This window comes from Microcebus murinus, chromosome 28, assembly GCF_040939455.1.
Source record: "Microcebus murinus isolate Inina chromosome 28, M.murinus_Inina_mat1.0, whole genome shotgun sequence".
In the NCBI taxonomy this organism is placed as follows: Eukaryota; Metazoa; Chordata; class Mammalia; order Primates; family Cheirogaleidae; genus Microcebus; species Microcebus murinus.
This window is the reverse complement of record NC_134131.1, coordinates 807,570-826,320: the sequence shown is the minus strand read 5'-3', so window position 1 is coordinate 826,320 and position 18,751 is coordinate 807,570. Positions and strand designations below refer to the sequence as shown.

The window sequence follows — 18,751 nt, the reverse complement described above, 5'->3', positions numbered from 1 at the left end:
TCTTGGTTTCAGCTTCTCCACTTTAACTTCCCTGGGGCGAGGGAGTTGAAGGCACGTTCTCAGAGGGCACGTTGCTGAGGGCCTGGGCTGCCAGAGAGGAGAGATGTCTAGAGGAGGGCAGGTGGGCAGGATTCCGTCCCACTCCTTGGCCGCCCCCCTCCCCCCTCCCATGAAGGGGCGTGCAGGGTTGTGGCAGGCAGGATGCAGGACTGCTAGCTGAGCACGTAAGAGAGACACTGGGCAACTCCAGTTCTTCAGGCTCCAAGTTCCTTAAAGTGTGAAATGCCTACGGAGATGGGAAAAGATGATTCAGAGACAAAAACTTTTGGAAAATTAGTTTCCTTGTAAGTATACCTTGTAAAGGCAACCGGACTTACTACTGGCCAACCAAACGTAGGGACGGTTGTCTGCCAGGGGATAAGAACCATACAGTCAGAACCGAAAGCCCACCTTTCCCAGGATGCCGCCACTCTTGGGGAAACGGAGCAGCTGTGCCCAGAACTGGATTCAGGCTTGGCTGAGAACCAAAACCAGAGTCGTGGGGGAAAAAAAGCACAGAACGGGGTATGGGGTATGCCGCAGGAGCTGAGGGAGATGGCCTGACCTCAGACAGCACAGGGAACGCCCTCCTCTGGCCTTGCAGTTCTGTCCTGACTGACTGGACCGCTTGCTAGGACAGGAAGCCGTGAAAACAAGCCGTTTAGCGAAGCAGTTTACTTCCAAAGAGGGCCAGTAAGGGAGTCTAGGCTTTAGGAGAATGAACTCTCCAAAAAAAAAAACAAACAAAAAAAAAAACAGAACACTTATTTAAAGGGGAAACCCCCACAAGAAAGCCAAGATTAAAAGTTTACAGTTAGTCTATTCTTTGTAGAAAATAGCAATTTTCTCACATGGCTACTCTTTACCAAGGCCATGACATAGCTTTAGACATTGGTGCCACAAAAAAATCAGAGATAAAGTTATTTTAATCAGACAGTAACTTCCAGGAAAGGCTTACGTTTTCATGTATTTGTGGATAAGAATGAAATGAGACGATCCTGCCTTATGATTTATACAAGGGTGCAAAGTGCCACTCTTCCCCTTCTGACTGTGGGATGTGATACGCATCCCTTCCTCGTGGGGAAGGGGTCAGGTGTCACTTTGCTTCCACAGAGGTTAAAAAATATAGCATATTTTCAAAAGCTCTAAATTAGCAAAGTAACACTTTTAACACACGGATCACACTGCAGCGTAACCGTGCCGTTCATAAGCTAATTGTAGAATTTATAAAAGACTTTAATTCGTGGGGCACTCAGGCACCTGGAAAAGGCACTTAATTTTAAAGTTGCATGAGCAAAGCCTGGGGTGGAAAGGCGGGTGAACTTTCGCAATTTCTTCCTCTGCTTCTGTGTTTTCCTTTTGCTCTATTTGCAAACCCGTCGGGGAAAACAGGAGTCTTCCTTTAGGAGGCGACACCTGCAGGGACTCCTCCTCTCCAAGCCCCACTTTCCTCAGCCTTAAAAGGGAGCTGAGACTAGAACTTCCTTACCTGGGGGAGGGGGGCAGGTGTGAGCTCTCCTTTTTGGTTCTGCTACAGGTATAAACCCCGCCCAGCGCACCTGTCCTTGCAAGACAGCCCCTGCTCACCGCACCGCTTGCTAATCAAACAGAACCCTCATCTCTCCCGCCTCAGCTTCACCTCCGTGAACGGGGAAACACAGGGCGCCAAGGGCCGGCACCCCGCAGCCCTTTTTGGGGGCCGTGTGGACTTGGGTTTGTGGGCGTCACTTTACTGCGCCCTCTCCACCTTCTCTCAGCCAGTCGCGCACGCAGGCGCACAACGGGCGCTGAGGGTGGCTCTTCCTTTCGCGGCGGGCGGATTCCACCCTCGCAGCCAGCAGAGGGCGCGAGGCCTCCTGCCCGCGAACTACAACTCCCGGCGTGCCCCGCGCGCCCCCTCCTCCTCTTCCCCCGGGCCGAGTCTCGCGAGAAGCGCCGCGCTCTCGGGAGGCTGTCCCACCACAGGCCGCCGGCCGGCCGGGCAGCCAGTGTACCCCCAGCGGGTGCGGAGGCCTCAGGTGTCGCCGCCGCTCTCACGATGGCTTCGGCACGGACCGCGCCGCAACCTGTCGGGAGACGGGGGTGCTCAGAGCCCCTTTAGGGTCGGACTCGGGGCTGCGGCGGCAGGAGAGCGGGTGAGCGGACGGCGGGCCTGGGCCCGGCCGGCCGGCCGGGCGGCGGCTTCTGTCCATCTTGGGGTCGGGGCTTCCGGCCCCTCCGCGCCGCCCTCGCAGCCCCGCCGCCCCGGCTCGGAGCTCGGCCCTGGGCCCCGCGGAGGATGCTCGGCGGCCCGGCCCGGCCCTAATCCGCTTAGTCTGTCTCGGCCCCCGGACGAGGGCTGTCGGTCGGACCCCGCCCTCCCGTTCTTGGGGCTCCGCCTGCGGCCCCGCGGACGGCCGGGCAGGGCGGCGAGCGCCGCGGGGAAGGGGAAGGGCCGCGTCTGGGCCGGGAACGCCCCCGGCCCCGGAGGGTGGCGGGGCTGGGGTTCTTGCCCTGCTCTTTGGCGAAGAACTGAGAGGGCTGCTCTCCGAGCTCTGTCGGAGCGGGGCGCAGTGCGGCAGGCTGCAAAGTGAGCACCGTCACTGGACTGGCTCAGGGCCTTGTTTTTTATTTTTATTTTTGAGACAGAGTCTCGCTTTGTTGCCCAGGCTAGAGTGAGTGCCGTGGCGTCAGCCTAGCTCACAGCAACCTCAGACTCCTGGGCTCAAGCAATCCTCTTGCCTCAGCCTCTCGTGTAGCTGGGACTACAGGCATGCACCACCATGCCCGGCTGATTTTTTCTATATGTATCAGTTGGCCAATTAATTTCTTTCTATTTATAGTAGAGACGGGGTCTGGCTCTCGCTCAGGCTGGTCTCGAACTCCTGACCTCGAGCCATCCGCCCGCCTCGGCCTCCCAGAGTGCTAGGATGACAGGCGTGAGCCACCGCACCCGGTCAGGGCCTTGTTTTAACTCCTCTGTAAAGTGGGGAGGAAGCTTGCAGATGGGCCACTTGTCTGTGACCTTGGACGAATCACTTAACGCCTCTGATTTTTAGTTTCCTTCTCTTTTTTTTTTTTATTTTTTTTTCTTCTTTTCTTTTTTAAATTCAAATGAGATGCAGATTTTTTTTTTTTTTTTTGAGACAGAGTCTCGCTTTGTTGCCCAGGCTAGAGTGAGTGCCGTGGTGTCAGCCTAGCTCACAGCAACCTCAGACTCCTGGGCTCAAACGATCCTCCTGCCTCAGCCTCCCGAGTAGCTGGGACTACAGGCATGCGCCACCATGCCCGGCTAATTTTTTCTATATATATATATTAGTTGTTCAATTAATTTCTTTCTATTTATAGTAGAGACGGGGTCTCGCTCTTGCTCAGGCTGGTTTCGAACTCCTGACCTCGAGCGATCCGCCCGCCTCAGCCTCCCAGAGTGCTAGGATTACAGGCCTGAGCCACCACGCCCGGCCCCTTCTCTTTGGATAATGCCTGCTTTGCTGTGTTGCTGCAAGAGTTAAAAGACAAGCTAAAATGCCATAAATACTAGTTTCCACAATAAAGAATGAATTTGTACCTATGCCCTTGCTGTGAGTTAAGGAAATGAACATAATACAGCTTGCGAGGTTGTTCCGGGAATAAATGAGTGTGAGGGAATGTGTGGCACATTCTGGAGGGTTGTACCAATGCTGGGTGTTTGTTGTTACTAGAGCCCCTGGATGGACTCTTCCCGGAAGGTTTGCTGATTTGCAGCAGCTGGGCAATGTTCCTCATTAACATCTGTCTGTGCGCATAGTCGTCACATAACTTCACTGTGGTAAGGTGACTTTTTCACCACGTATAGTGTCCCGGCTTTGTTTTCTCACAGGGGTTAAGATCAGCCATGGGTGTGGCCAGACCCTGACTTTATCCTGTTTTCATTGGCTTGTTTGTCACTCACTAGCTCTTGTATGTTTTAACTTTGTGTACAATCCATAAAATTCTGTGTGCCTTTTCCTAGGGGAAGCCTTCTGTGGGGGGGGGGTGGAATTTGTGTTCCCATCAGAAGAAAATAACAGCTTTGGAGCTATTCTTTGGTGTTTACCATAAGAAAATGCCCTTTGTTATTTTTACTAGGTGACAGGGACTCATCTCCGAATTCTATATAGAAAAAGCATCTGGATCCCAGTCTTTCAATGGCTTCAAGACAACCAGAAGTACCTGGTAAACTTAATTCTTTTTGGTAAAGTCATTTAAGCTAAATAGAAACCATTTTATCTGGACTATATATTAATGGTTACTCTCTGCCACCTGGTGGCTATTTAGATTTAATAGATTATCATCTGTTAAATATTATCTTCTTAACCACCCAGCTATGGTATGAATCCTTAACCTAACTTAAAAGAGAACAATCGTTTCATTTAAAGGAATGACAAATTTGTTACTTTCCCACAGGTAACAAATAAGAATTTAGAATAAGTTGTATGGTTCTCGTTGTATGTTCCGAAGTGATTAAACTCACCTGTTTTGGGGCAGTGGGGGTGGGGTGGGATGGAGGTCTGGGCAGAAGGGAACCAGCCTGCTTTAATGGCAGATTGAACTTAATCATGAAAATGCTCACAGCAACATTTTAAGGAGTCAGTTTCTGGGTTACTGAAGTCATTAATTCCTCCTTGAATTGTTTTATGGGAAGAGAAGGTGATTTTTGACTAATATCAGAATCATTCAATTTCTGATTGTCAGTAAAGTGTGATGATGAAGAAAGGTGATGGGACCTATTTCTCAGGGTTGTTGTAAATATTAAACATAAAATATGTGAAAATGTGAGTTAACGATCAATATGCATTTGCTGCCCAGAAAAATTTTTGGTCTCTCTTTATAGAAATATATTTCCTAATAAATATTAGCTGACTTTATTATTATTTTTAGCCTGACTACTGGGGGGGGTGTCTTTAAGATGTTTTTGAAATTGCTCCCAAAATAGGTGAGTTATAATAGAAGTCTCTCTGTGCCCTCCAGTGTAGATCCATCTCTAGTCTCTAACATCATCAGCTTCTGTTGTAGTTTGTCTTTCATTATTGCTGTGATTACCACAGACTCTCAGTAACCATCCTGAGTCATAGGTTGTACTCATTATGTTAACGCTTTGGAATGTTGGGAGCATGGAGTGTGGCATGCAGAGGCGAGCCCTGGCTTAGATACGCATCTCAGTCCTCAGTCCATACTTACTAGCTGGGTGATATTGAGCAAGTTGCTTAAGATCTATGCCTCAGTTTCCTGAGCTGGAAAATGGGAAGAATATGTGCTTAATGAGGATTAGATAAGATGAAGGATGTGAGTGCCTAGCAAGGAGGAGTATTTAGTGATTATTTTTGCTTGTGTGTTTGTTTTGACGTATAATGCACATACCATAAAATCCACTCACCGGTTTTTGGTATATTCACAAGGTTCTCCAAACATCACCACTGTGTAACTGCAGAACAATTTCATCACCCCCAAAAGAAAACCTCATTCCATTAGCAGTCACAACTCATTGCCCCTCTCTCCAGCCCCTGGCAACCAGTAATCCTCCTTCTATTCTATGGATGTGTTAATAATAATAATAATTATGGTAGTTTCTTTGCCCCTTGCTGTTTAAATGAAGTCTTTTGTGGTTTTGGATTTAACTGCCAGGCAAGTTGATGTCTTAGTGCAGTTACATAACTTTGGCAACAGGAAAATGTCACCTTGAAGGCAGGTTCTAGACACGAGTTCTAATGGGAAAGGATTAGCAAACAAACAGAATGAACTTGGCTCCTTGATCTGGCATGGCTGAGAGTGCCCTTGAGGGGAGGTGCCCGCGTCATAGTGGGACAGTGGGCAGTCGGTTCCAGTGGACAGGAACAGCAGGGTCAGCTAGAAGGGCTTTGTGAGAGTGGTTGTCAACACTTCTGTGATGGAATGGGCTCTGCCAGATGCCGTATTTCTTGTAGTGCTGTTCTCTTTGATGAGGTAGGGAGGGCGAGGGTTTGCAGTCAAACAATGGGCAAGCCCCAGCTAAGCATTTTCTTTATGAACTTGGGCAAATCACTTTACCTCTAGGCCTTAGTTTTCTCATCTGTAAAATGAGAACGAGAACTTCATATTCTCATTCATTTTGTATCCTCAGTCTTGAACGAATTGAGAGTCTTAGTATTCCAGTAGGGTGTGGCTTTTTTGAAATTAGATAGGTTTGGGTTTTGGTTCCAAACTGTACTTTGAAGTGGTGTGACCATGCTCAGGTAAATTTAAATTGAACTGCAGGTTTCCTAAATGGAAACAGATTGGGGCTGCTGAGTGGGTTCGGTGGAGAATCCGAAGTGTCAAGCATAGAGGAAAGGATTAGTACTTTGATCTTTCCTTGACTGGGTTAGCTATTCCAGAGCAAGCTATTTTTTTTTTTTGCTCTGTCCAGAATAATTGTTTCAGGGTTTTCCTTCCTACAGATTAAAGGTACTATTATGTTCAGTTGCTGAACCCATCTTGACAGGTGTCTCTGTTCTTAGCACTTGAGCCTAGTGGGCCTCTAGGCAAGATGTCCCTGCCCATCGGGATATGCCGCCGGGCATTCAGCTATGACGATGCCCTTGAGGACCCTGCGCCCATGACTCCTCCTCCATCAGACATGGGCAGCATCCCCTGGAAGCCAGTGATCCCAGAGCGCAAGTATCAGCACCTCGCCCAGGTACCTGACTCTGCTGGCTGCTTCTGGCAAACCTGATCCCTTTGTTTTCCCTCCTCTGCCCCAGAAACCTTCAGTGGCTCCTCTGCCCTCAGAATTGGGCAGCAACCACTCCCTGTGTCTGTTTTCTGTGCCTCAGCTATAGTTGGTGTCTTTTTAAATTTTTAATTAAAAACTGGAATGGCTGTGTCTTCTACCCAAGACTCTTCTGTAGCCCCACCCCCCACCTCGTTAAATCCAAGCTTGTTGACACAGTCCCACTTCTGCATGATCTAGGTCCTGTCTGCCTCTTCCCAGCCCGCTACCCAGTGATCCAGCCAAGCTAGTTACCTAGGAATTCTGTGGTTCATAGAGCATTTTCTGCCTCCAAGTCTTTGCCTCACACTGCTGGGACTGCTTAGGATGTTTACCATCCCATCCTGTTCTCGCCCACTCCATTTGCCTTTATTCTTTAACTCAGGCATCCTAAAACTACGCCCCACCCCACCGGCCACATGCGGGTGTTTTTGCCCGTTTGTTTGTTTTTTTTTTTTTTTTTGAGACAGAGTCTCGCTTTGTTGTCCAGGCTAGAGTGAGTGCCGTGGCGTCAGCCTAGCTCACAGCAACCTCAAACTCCTGGGCTTGAGTGATCCTTCTGCCTCAGCCTCCCGAGTAGCTGGGACTACAGGCATGCGCCACCATGCCCGGCTAATTTTTTATATATATATCAGTTGGCCAATTAATTTCTTTCTATTTATAGTAGAGACGGGGTCTCGCTCTTGCTCAGGCTGGTTTTGAACTCCTGACCTTGAGCAATCCGCCCGCCTCGGCCTCCCAAGAGCTAGGATTACAGGCGTGAGCCACAGCGCCCGGCCTTGCCCGTTTGTTTTTTTACTTCAAAATAAGATATGTGGCCGGGCGTGGTGGCTCACGCCTGTAATCCTAGCACTTTGGGAGGCCGAGTGAGACTTTGAGGCAGAGTGAGACTCTGCCTCAAAAAAAAAAAAAAAAAAAAAAAAAGATATGTGCAGTGTGCATAGGAATTTGTTCATAGTTTTTTTAAAACTATAGTTTTTTTTTTTTTTTTTTTGAGGCAGAGTCTCACTCTGTTGCCCAGGCTAGAGTGAGTGCCCAGCGTCAGCTTTGCTCACAGCAACCTCAAACTCCTGGGCTCAAGCGATCCTCCTGCCTCAGCCTCCCGAGTAGCTGGGACTACAGGCATGTGCCACCACACCCGGCTAATTTTTTTGTATATATATATTTTAGTTGGTCAATTAATTTCTTTCTATCTTTAGTAGAGACGGGGTCTTGCTCGGGCTGGTTTCGAACTCTCAGCCTTGAGCAATCTGCCCACCTCGGCCTTCCAGAGTGCTAGGATTACAGGCGTGAGCCACCATGCCCAGCCTAAAAACTATAGTTTTAAAGTGAACAGGGAACTGGGCCCCTGTTTAAGAAGTTTGAGGACTCCTGCTTTAAGTCTTTTTTTATTTTTCCTTTTCTTTTTTTTTTTTTGAGACAGAGTCTCGCTTTATTGCCCAGGCTAGAGTGAGTGCCGTGGCGTCAGCCTAGTTCACAACAACCTCAAACTCCTGGGCTCAAGCAATCCTTCTGCCTCAGCCTCCCGAGTAGCTGGGACTACAGGCATGCGCCACCATGCCCGGCTAATTTTTTCTGTATATATATTGGCCAATTAATTTCTTTCTATTTATAGTAGAGACGGGGTCTCGCTCTTGCTCAAGCTGGTTTCGAACACCTGACCTTGAGCAATCCGCCTGCCTCGGCCTCCCAGAGTGCTAGGATTACAGGCCTGAGCCACCTGCTCGGCCACCCTGCTTTAAGTCTTAGCTCAAATCTCTTTTGTAAAGTTTTTCCTGACCTCTCCATCCTCCTGATAATACTATTTGAGAGTGACAGCTCCCTTTGAGCTCTCCGATGACTGTCATAATCCCTACATTACTTTGTCACCGTCCTTAGTTCCTTGAGGGCAGGGGCCATGTGTAAGTTTGTACTCAATCTGTAGTATCTAGCAGAGGGCCCAGCATAAGGTAGATAGCAAAAAAAAAAAAGTTCATTTTGTGATTTAGAGGAACAAATCGGTTTTCTTTAACACATGCTGTGCTTTTCCTCATGCTGTTCCTCATGCCTCGGTGGCTTTTCCCATGGCTGTCCTCGTAAGGGCTGCCTCCTTCCCAGGGCCCTTTCTCACAGCGTGATCTGCCCTCACGGTCCCTCTGTGCAGTTTGGTGTCCAGGTTCCTGCGTGCCCCTAGTCGTGTTGCGGAGGCCCATGCTTCCTGACTTTTGAGGGACTCTCCCCTCTGACTCTCCAACCCACAAGAACACAGGAAGGGTTATACTGTTGCCCAAGTGAAGTAGGCCTGCCCGGTTCAGATAAGACCGTCTAACCTGCAGCTACAGTTTCACTGGACTTTGAGCTGCATGATAGCTCAGAGCAGGACAGGACGTACACAGTGAGGGTCTACTCACACAGACCTGGGTGTGAATCCCAACTGACGCTTCGCGGATGAGTCACTGTGGCTCTGCTCCGCCTGAGAGATGGGAATGCACTGTGTCACAGAGGCGTTGTGGAATTAATAATACTTAAGGGCTTGGCACACACTGTCGTAGGTATGTAGCCAATATTATGATTGCTGGCTCCCAGTTTAACTTGCTCTTAGTAGAGCCGTATTTGACTCCTTCTAATGCGTTTTTCCCCTCCAGTATGCTTTCAGAGCAGAGAGCTCCTTTCTAAGCAAGCATCCCTACAGCTCTGGGGGAAGTTCCCTGTATCAATTATCTACTGAAATATGACCCAGTCAGCTGTTCAAGAGAAAATGTTCTATGCAGAAATCAGTGGAAGTGCCAGGAGAAAAGGCCCCCACAGCCTGCCTGGGATGGCAGAGCGTGGGCCAGAGGGACTAGAGCAGGAGACAGGCAGGGCTCCTGGTGCTGCTTCCGCGGGCAGCCCATGCTTTTCACGGACAAAAGCGGCCGGTCCCTTCACAAGGCAGAGAGTGAACAGGCCTCTGGTTTCCTGCTGTGCCTCAGCGGCAACAGCTGACAATCTGGAACAACTGCACCTTTTTTTTTTTTTTTCCTTTGGAGACAGAGTCTCACTCTTTTTTTTTTTTTTTTTTTTGAGACAGAGTCTTGCTTTGTTGCCCAGGCTAGAGTGAGTGCTGTGGCGTCAGCCTAGCTCACAGCAACCTCAATCTCCGGGGCTCAGCGATCCTTCTGCCTCAGCCTCCCGAGTAGCTGGGACTACAGGCATGCGCCACCATGCCCAGCTAATTTTTTGTATATATATTTTTAGTTGGTCAATTAATTTATTTCTATTTTTGGTAGAGACGGGGTCTCGCTCAGGCTGGTTTCGAACTCCTGACCTTGAGCAATCCGCCCGCCTCGGCCTCCCAAAGTGCTAGGAGTCTCACTCTTGCATGGCTAATTTTTCTATTTTTAGTACAGACTGGGTCTTGCTCTTGCTCAGGCTGGTCTCAAGCTCCTGAGCTTGCTCAAGCGATCCTCCCACCTCGGCCTCCCAGAGTGCGAGGATTATAGGCGTGAGCTACCACATCCAGCCAGGAGCAACTGCTCTCTTAAAGGAGAGCAAATGAGTCAAACTTGAGTGATTACATGCATTCTTCCATTGGCCCTGACTATCCACGTGTTAGGAATCAACCATCTTCCATGTACGGAAACATGGGTTCAGGTTTTACATGAGTCAGGTCACAGCTGAAAAGTATAAATTCTATTTTGTGGGCCGGGCGAGGTGGCTCACGCCTGTAATCCTAGCTCTCTGGGAGGCTGAGGCGGGCGGATCGTTTGAGCTCAGGAGTTCAAAACCAACCTGAACAAGAGTGAAACCCCTGTCTCTACTATAAATAGAAAGAAATTAATTGGCCAGCTAATATACATAGAAAAAATTAGGCGGGCATGGTGGCACATGTCTGTAGTCCCAGCTACGCAGGAGGCTGAGGCAGTAGGATCGCTTGAGCCCAGGAGATTGAGGTTGCTGTGAGCTAGGCTGACGCCACGGCACTCACTCTAGCCTGGGCAACAAAGTGAGACTCTGTCTCAAAAAAAAAGATAAGTGCAAGACCGTTACTTGGACCTTTGGAGCAGTGGTCCTCAACGCGTGGTCTGTGGACCAGCGGCAGCAGCGTCACCCGGGAATTGGTTAGAAACATAAATTCTCGGGCCCTAGCCCAGACCATTGTGGTCCTACTGAATCAGAACTCCTAGTGGTCTGTGTAATGAGCCCCCTCCAGGTGGTTCTGGTGCTCTGACAAAGTTTGGGAACTACTTAGTGAGTGCTCTGGTTAATTAAGTGAAATCTAGTGTAGTGGCCAAGTGCTTATTGATAGGTGTTTCTCCTGCATTCTTTCTGTTTTGCTGAGAATGAGAATCTTGTACATTCTCATGAGCATAGTACTGTGGTATATTGCATAGCCATAGGATGGGAAGGTGGTAGACCTCAGACCTTCAAATCCTCGCTTTCCACTTCTATAAATCTAAGCTATTCACATGTCTTTCATCACTGTTATCCATGGTGAACAAGATCTGATGGGGTGGGGATAACCAACTAACTGCCCCCTTCAAATAATTTCTCACTTTTCAGATTAAAGGTATTTCCGTAACTTCTTCCCCAAAGGAGTAAGTTTAGGCGTGTTCCTCCGCTGCCCTGCTCAAGTGTTTCCTTGCTTCTCGAACAGGTGGAGGAAGGAGAAGCCAGTGTATCCTCCCTTGCCATGACCCTGCCATCGGCCACTGACAGTGTGGACAAGGTCCCGGTGGTGAAGGCTAAAGCTACCCATGTCATCATGAATTCTCTGGTCACAAGTAAGCACTCTTCACCCTCAGAGTCAAGTGAAGTAGGGCGGGGAAGAGTTTAGGCTCCCTACCGCCCAACCGTGGCTGATTCTACAAACACGCCTACCTACCTTAGCGCCTGCCTACCTACCTACCTACCTACCTTAGCGCGTCCTGGCCGATGGCAGTTTGGCTGCCGAATCCACCTCAGTGCTGAAGCTCCATTTAGGTGGAAGATTTGCCAGGCATTAGGCACCTGGGCTGATGTAGGTGCCTTCCTGCTGCCTTGTTGATACAGTCTCATTTTCCCATATCTGTCACTGTGGTCTTGGGCAAGTTATGTACCAATAGAGACTTACAAAATGGGGACCCTCTTTATAAAATGGGGACTCCGGCTGGCAGGTTGGGGCTAGGGTGGTGAGGATGAGATGGCCCGGTGTTCGGTGGCCAGGAGCTGTGGCCACTGAGCCTCCAGCTCTGCTGGAGAAGGCAGCACACAGGCGCCTCCCGTTTGCCCTCTGTGTTCAGATACTGTTAATTAAACAGCTCAGAATCGGTCCGCCAGGAAGACGACCAGGTTTTGGTGCCTCAGGTGTCTTTAAGAATACGTGATTGATCCTAATGAGGCCTGGCATAAGACAGCCTGCATTTTTTTTTTTTAAAACCTTATAACGGGGCCGGGCGCGGTGGCTCACGCCTGTAATCCTAGCACTCTGGGAGGTTGAGGCAGGCGGATCGCTCGAGGTCAGGAGTTCGAAACCAGCCTGAGCAGGAGCGAGACCCTGTCTCTAGTATAAATAGAAAGAAATTAATTGGCCAACTAATATACATAGAAAAAAATTAGCTGAGCATGGTGGTGCATGCCTGTAGTCCCAGCTACTCGGGAGGCTGAGGCAGCAGGATTGCTTGAGCCCAGGAGATTGAGGTTGCTATGAGCTAGGCTGACGCCACAGCACTCACTCTAGCCTAGGCAACAAAGTGAGACTGTCTCAAAAAAACAAAAAGCAAAAAAAACCCTTATAACAAGTTAACTGAACTTTTTGCTCTGGAGGACCATTCTAACCTTGGTGGGAAGTTAATGGTTATTAGATACATGCTCTGCTTGTCAGCAGTATGCCCTACTGGGTAAGGTACATAGAGGTTCTTCTTGTTTGGCTCATTGTTGAAGTCAGAAGCCCTTGACTTCAGTGCATCAGTTTCGTTTGTCTTGGGCAATTCCTAGAGAACCAGGAGTCCAAACTCTTACTTTGGTTTTTGCTTATTTACACATAAAAGCACCTTTTGAATCAGCATCTCCTACTTGTATTTTCCAAGCTTGAGAATGTATTCTAGTGGTGTTAGAAAAGTAGTCATTGTTCTTTTTAGCACAGTATAACTTCTTTATTGAAAATACAGTTTACCGGCTGGGCGAGGTGGCTTACACCTGTAATCCTAGCACTCTGGGAGGCTGAGCAGGGGCGGATCCTTTGAGCTCAGTTTGAGACAGCCTGAGCAAGAGCGAGACCCCGTCTCTACTAAATATAGAAAGAAATTAATTGGCCAACTAAAAATATATAGAAAAAACTAGCCGGGCATGGTGGTGCATGCCTGTAGTCCCAGCTTCTCAGGAGGCTGAGGCAGGAGGATCGCTTGAGCCCAGTAGTTTGAGGTTGCTGTGAGCTAGGCTGATGCCACGGCACTCTAGCCCGGGCAGCAGAGTGACACTCTGTCTCAAAAAAATAAAAAAAAATAGAAAAGAAAATACAGTTTACCAACAGTTCAGAATATTATCACACTCAGCATACTAATGCTACTCAAATACTTACTTGGCTTATTGACTTCCACATATATGCATATTTTAATATGATTCCAGGTATAGCAGACATACTGTTCTGTTTTTCTCAACTAATACTAATACTAAACAATGTTGCTATAGTCTTAACTTTTCAGAAAAAGCTGCATTTAAGATCCTGGTATTGGCCAGGTGCAGTGGCTCACTCCTGTAATCCTAGCACTCTAGGAGGCTGAGGCAGGTGGATCGTTTGAGCTCAGGAGTTTGAGACCAGCTCGAGTAAGAGCGAGACCTCGTCTCTACTAAAAATAGAAAGAAATTAATTGGACAACTAAAAAATATATAGAAAAAATTAGCTGGGCATGGTGGCGCATGCCTGTGGTCCCAGCTACCCAGGAGGTTGAGGCAGGAGGATCGCTTGAGCCCAGGAGTCTGAGGTTGCTGTGAGCTACACTGACGCCACGGCACTCTAGCCTGGGCATCAGAGTGAGACTCTCTCTCTCAAAAAAAAAAAAAAGATCCTGGTATTGGTATACTGTAGTTCATGAAATCCTTTCTCACTTTGTAAATTTTCATGTGACTACCTGGTAAGACTGGAAAAAATCTTTATGCATTTAGGTTTTTTTCTCTGTTTCTATTTCTCATACAAATACTTCCTTAGAAGAGGAATGACAGGGTCATAAAATGCATCTGGTGTCTAGACTTTTGATCCACATTCCTATATGTGAGGGTATATTGTGTAGTTTGTATACAGATCAAGCAAACAGCAAGCCACCGTACACTGCACGTTCACTCCACGGTAGAGCGACCCGCCGGCCGAGCGGCCGGGTCAGATAGAACGCGTGCGGAGCGCAGCCCGGCAGCTCTGCCGGGCACTGACGGCCCCTCACACCGCGGAGACGTTGGATTGGACGATTGGCTGGTTCCACGCAGCCTCTCTGGTTTGAGTCTTCTTGGAACCTTGGTGCCATCCAGCCCGAACGTGCCCGGTTTCTCTTTGGGAAAGGCTTTCTGTGTGGCGGCAAGTCTCTTGGAAAACCGTATTTGGAGACTCTTTACTGTCTGAACGTCAGCCGCCGCCTCCATGCTGCATCTCTAGATGCAAAGGCAGTGTCCCAGCCTCCGGCTACGAGGGGCGTTTCCCTGGCGGCTCTTCAGCCTGGTGTGAGGGCAGGCTCCCTTCTGGTTAGAGACACAGCGCGTGGGGTCAGGAACTGCTGCTGTGAGGCCTCCCTGGGCGAGCAAGCCCTCCTCGTCGGGTGGCCAGGGTGGTCTCCCGCTTTGGGGGAGAACAGCAGCTGTCTGTGTTCCTCTCAGCTCGTGCGGGGAGTAGGGATGGGCGTGACCGTCGTTTCCTCTGTCCCTAGAGCAGACCCAGGAGAGCATCCAGCGTTTCGAGCAGCAGGCGGGGCTGAGAGATGCTGGCTACACACCCCACAAGGGCCTCACCACCGAGGAGAGCAAGTACCTTCGAGTGGCAGAAGCGCTGCACGTAAGCTGCTTTCTTAGGGACTCCCAGGAAACAAAGCCGTCAGCATCCATGGCTTGAAATGTGGCTGTGGGTTCGAAGTGCCCAGCTCAGCTAGCTGGGAGCGGTGGAGAGTGGTTGGAAGGAAGTTGGGCAAAGGAATTGGGAACTGGGTTAGTCCCACCTGGGATAGTGGCAGGCTGCAGGCTCCTGAGCTCTGAGCCTTGTAGTTTCTGTTTCTTCATCTATAAAGTGGGGGTGTCTAACTTCTGGTTAGAAGGATCAAATGCAATTCTCAGCTTATTTGTGAGTACTTTATGAGCCACAAAGCAAATGCGGATTGTTTCATGTGCCACAGTGATTGACCTTGAGGGGGAGAGGAGAACTGGCAGATTTAACAGAGGTAACAGATTCACTGGGAAGGAGCATTATAAACTTTATATTTAATTTTTAACAAGTTAAAATCAAATGTGGAATTGGAATGTTTTTGCTATTTCATTTCTATAGTGAGTGAATAATTTTGATACGGGTTAATTTAATGATAAGTAAATATTTGAGTGAATAGTTTCAAATAACTTTCAGGGAATACCATTTCATACCGAATAGGGTTTTATAACTTGTGAAGCCCTTGCATTCACTTTCTTCACATTAATCCTTTGAAGCAGATAGTGTTCTCCGTAAGTGAAGAAAGTGAGGTCCGTGGTCGTAGGTGTAGCCAGTGACAGTACCCGAACTCAGCAAGTCTCCTGATGCCCTACTTCCTGTTGGTTTTTTCCTCCTTCCAGAATAGTCTGAGAATCTGGCTACTGAAGGGGCTCATAAGGGAGGGCAGAGACAGATTATGAAGGGGCACATAGCTCAGAAGTTGGAACTTCCTCCTGTAGGCAAGGATGGGTCGTAACCCAACCCTGTTACAAGCTTTATTGTAAGAGTTCTGCTGGGGTGTGAGGAGAGCATGGAAGGCAGGGAAGGGTCATGATACGTAGCATATGGGTGCTGTATATCCATATAGCACCCAAGAGGGATGACATGGATCTGGTGGCCTGGGGAAAGGATATAGGACATTGTGGACCGTTTGCATTTTGTAATGAGCATTCCACATGATTCTTTTGCAGGTTACGTTTAAAAACCACTGCTATAGGGGATCAGGGTTGGGCTGGTGGCCAGTTTAAACTCTCAGAAAAGACAGATGCTTCCAGAGAGGGGTACTGTGTCAGCTTTTGACACTTAATTGAGAACTTTCTAGGATAGGTCAGTTAGAATCCCATTTGAGCAGTTCACCTTACATGATGGCAGGACTGACTTTGGTCGGCCTATTTTCCGCGTCCTGCCCACAGGAGTACAACATGAGGACAGCTGAAATGCTAGGTGTAACGAGCCCCATTTTATATCAGATTGTCATCTTATATATAAATTGGCATGTTGAATGTTTGAGAAAATTCAAGCATTGTTTGGAATGTAGCTTGGACTAGGCAGTGGCATAGGCATGGAGGGTAGAGCCTTGCTCTAGAACTGAGTAGTAGATTTGTCTCTCTCCTAGACTGCTAGTCTGTTGAGGTTTGCTTACAATTCTAAGAGACCCCTGAGTTAGGAGTTAGGGGAGAGGAGGAGAGACTGGGGTAAGGCTCCACAGCGGAGGTGTTCAGCTGCAGAGCAGCATGCCTCAGTCCTGGCTTTGCGAGACCAGGAATGGCAGGGCGTGTACGCAGTAGGAAAGGCGGTGAGAGAAGAGCTCAAGGCCCTGCTTAAAAGTCCAAGGCCTGCAGCTTGCGTTCTGGCCCTTCCACTTCACTGGCTGAGTGCGTGTGGGGAAATTCACTTTTCTGAAACTAAAAGCTCTGGTGTAGAGCTTCTAATACAGAGATGTTTGCGATATGCTATAGGATGAATACGTCTTTTAAAAGATGGGATTCCATCTAGTATGGCAAAACAAAGGGAATATGTGCTGGATCATCTAAAACCATTCCACCTATGGATGTTTTTCCTTGTGCCTAAAGTTAGAATGTGAACCAAATTGTTTGTGCCTAGACTCAGCTGTTTAGTAGCTATTTTAGATTTGCAGTCATTTAAAGTCTCTCTTCTTACCCATCTGAACAGAAACTAAAGCTACAGAGTGGAGAGATAACAAAAGAAGAGAAGCAGCCTGCGTCAGCCCAGTCCACCCCAAGCAGCACCCCTCATTCTTCCCCTAAGCACAGGCCCAGGTGAGCCCTTCCCGTGACCCGAGTGTCCGTGTGCTTCTGGGGGACACTAGTGCCAAGGACGAAGCTGTATTTGGGCCTTTGGCTTCTGAGTGAGAAGGGCTTGTTCACAGTTCCTATTTTTTGGTGTGAGACACTTCTAAGGGTGTAGGAAGAGAATATATTAGGTTTTATTCTCTCTTCCAGAGGCTGGTTCACTTCCGGCTCTTCCACAGCCTTACCTGGCCCCAATCCTGGTACCATGGATTCTGGAAGTGGGGATAAGGACAGAAACCCATCAGATAAATGGAGCTTCTTTGGAACAAGACCCCTCCAGAAGTATGATTCAGGTAAGGGCAGTGCCTTCACAAATGGAAGCAAAGTGGCAGGCATTCTGCCATGTCATAAATCAGGAGCTACCTATTGGTTTTGAAATCATTTGCTCTCTGGTTTACCTCTAGGAAGTTTTGCCACACAAGCCTACCGAGGAGCCCAGAAACCCTCTCCAATGGAACTGATCCGAGCCCAGGCCACGAGAATGGCTGAAGATCCAGCAACCTTCAAGCCACCCAAGATGGACGTGCCCGTGATGGAAGGGAAGACGCAACCCCCGCGGACCCACAGCCTCAAACCCCGGGACCTGAATGTGCTCACACCCACTGGCTTCTAGAGCCCCACTCCCCTTTTACCTTGGCTCTGACATAGGAAAGGTGTATTTTTAACAAACCTCTTAAACTAAGGCTAGACCTGAAGACATAATTGGTTTTAGAGAAACATTAGTGCAGAGTTTGCCCTTGTGTGGGAGAATCCATTTTGTGCTGCTGTCAAGTGAGATCACATCTCAGCAGTGGTGTATGGGGGGACTGATGACCTATTTTTGTGTCGTTTGCCCTAGACGAGAGTTTGATCATTGCTCACTAGGTAATTACTGTTCGTGCTGTTCTAGAACTTCAGGCTGCTTGATTCTTTCACCACGATCAACGTGAACACTGACAAACCGTGGCACGGAGGCGCCCACTCACTAGCTGAGACACCTGTGGGCCTCTTGACTGCACTGGTGCTGTGCGCCAGCCCTGGCAGGTGGGCGGGCCTAAGGTCTGTTTTTGAGGCCTGGGTGCAGTTAAAAGCCAGACTTGGCAGGGACCTCTTTCCAGCTGAAACTGGAATCGTCTTGCGTTTTGGCAAACCTCATAATCAGACTTTGCCTTCAGCCAGTTCTTCATGTACCTCTCGGGCCAGAGTTACTAGAGGGATGTTTCTTTTTTATATCATAGAACAAACACTAGTCTTGCATATCCTTTTTTGCACTTTAATGTGAGATTAATTTAACTCCAATTTGGTTGAAAACTTCCTGAGAAAATTCAGTCTACTGATTTGGTGTAGATAAATGGATGTTAAATAAAGATGGTAACTACAATTAGATCATAGTCTTCAGTTCATGTGAAAGTAGTGTCACCTTAATTTCCTTGTTCATCATCAGGTCAGGGCCTGAATTTTTTGTGGGGAGGAGATGGAAGAATTCAAAATTGTCTATATAAAAGCATTTGTCACCAAGATGAGCCTCATTCCTTTATGCAACACATACCGTACCGAGGAAAGGAAATAGGGAAACTGCCTTTTTATTTCTCCTCACTCTGTACACGTTCAGTCACTGTCTTGAGCCCTGTCTCATACTTGTCTTTGTTTTGGATAGTCTGTATCTATCAGTACCTAAGGAGCTGACCTTTCCGTAGAGATGCCCTGGAGTCTATAGTTATTAGAACAATTAATTTATTTGTGTCTTCTGTTATGATCTCTTGTTTTGACAATAAAAATCCTTACTACTTTCTCAAGTGTGGATATCTATTTTTTTTGTAC

General features: G+C 48.2%; 1 protein-coding gene across 4 annotated transcripts; it reads left to right on the top strand.

Moving 5' to 3' along the window:
- Nucleotides 1-1,963: 1,963 nt before the first annotated feature.
- On the top strand, nucleotides 1,964-18,720 carry KIAA1191 (KIAA1191 ortholog). Of its 4 annotated transcripts, XM_012781530.3 has the most exons (9): nucleotides 2,035-2,174; nucleotides 3,720-3,826; nucleotides 4,126-4,212; nucleotides 6,513-6,691; nucleotides 11,379-11,505; nucleotides 14,614-14,738; nucleotides 16,812-16,918; nucleotides 17,102-17,244; nucleotides 17,356-18,720. In XM_012781530.3, exons 3-9 carry the CDS (start codon nucleotides 4,185-4,187, stop codon nucleotides 17,562-17,564), a joined length of 918 nt encoding a protein of 305 aa, XP_012636984.2. In that variant the 5' UTR covers nucleotides 2,035-2,174; nucleotides 3,720-3,826; nucleotides 4,126-4,184; the 3' UTR covers nucleotides 17,565-18,720. The 4 variants fall into 4 exon arrangements, with proteins under 4 accessions (XP_075854568.1, XP_075854569.1, XP_012636984.2 ...); XM_075998453.1 differs by lacking the exon at nucleotides 3,720-3,826 and having other exon boundaries at nucleotides 1,964-2,174; nucleotides 4,126-4,231; XM_012781532.3 differs by lacking the exon at nucleotides 3,720-3,826 and having other exon boundaries at nucleotides 2,040-2,174.
- The last annotated feature ends 31 nt before the right edge of the window (nucleotides 18,721-18,751 follow it).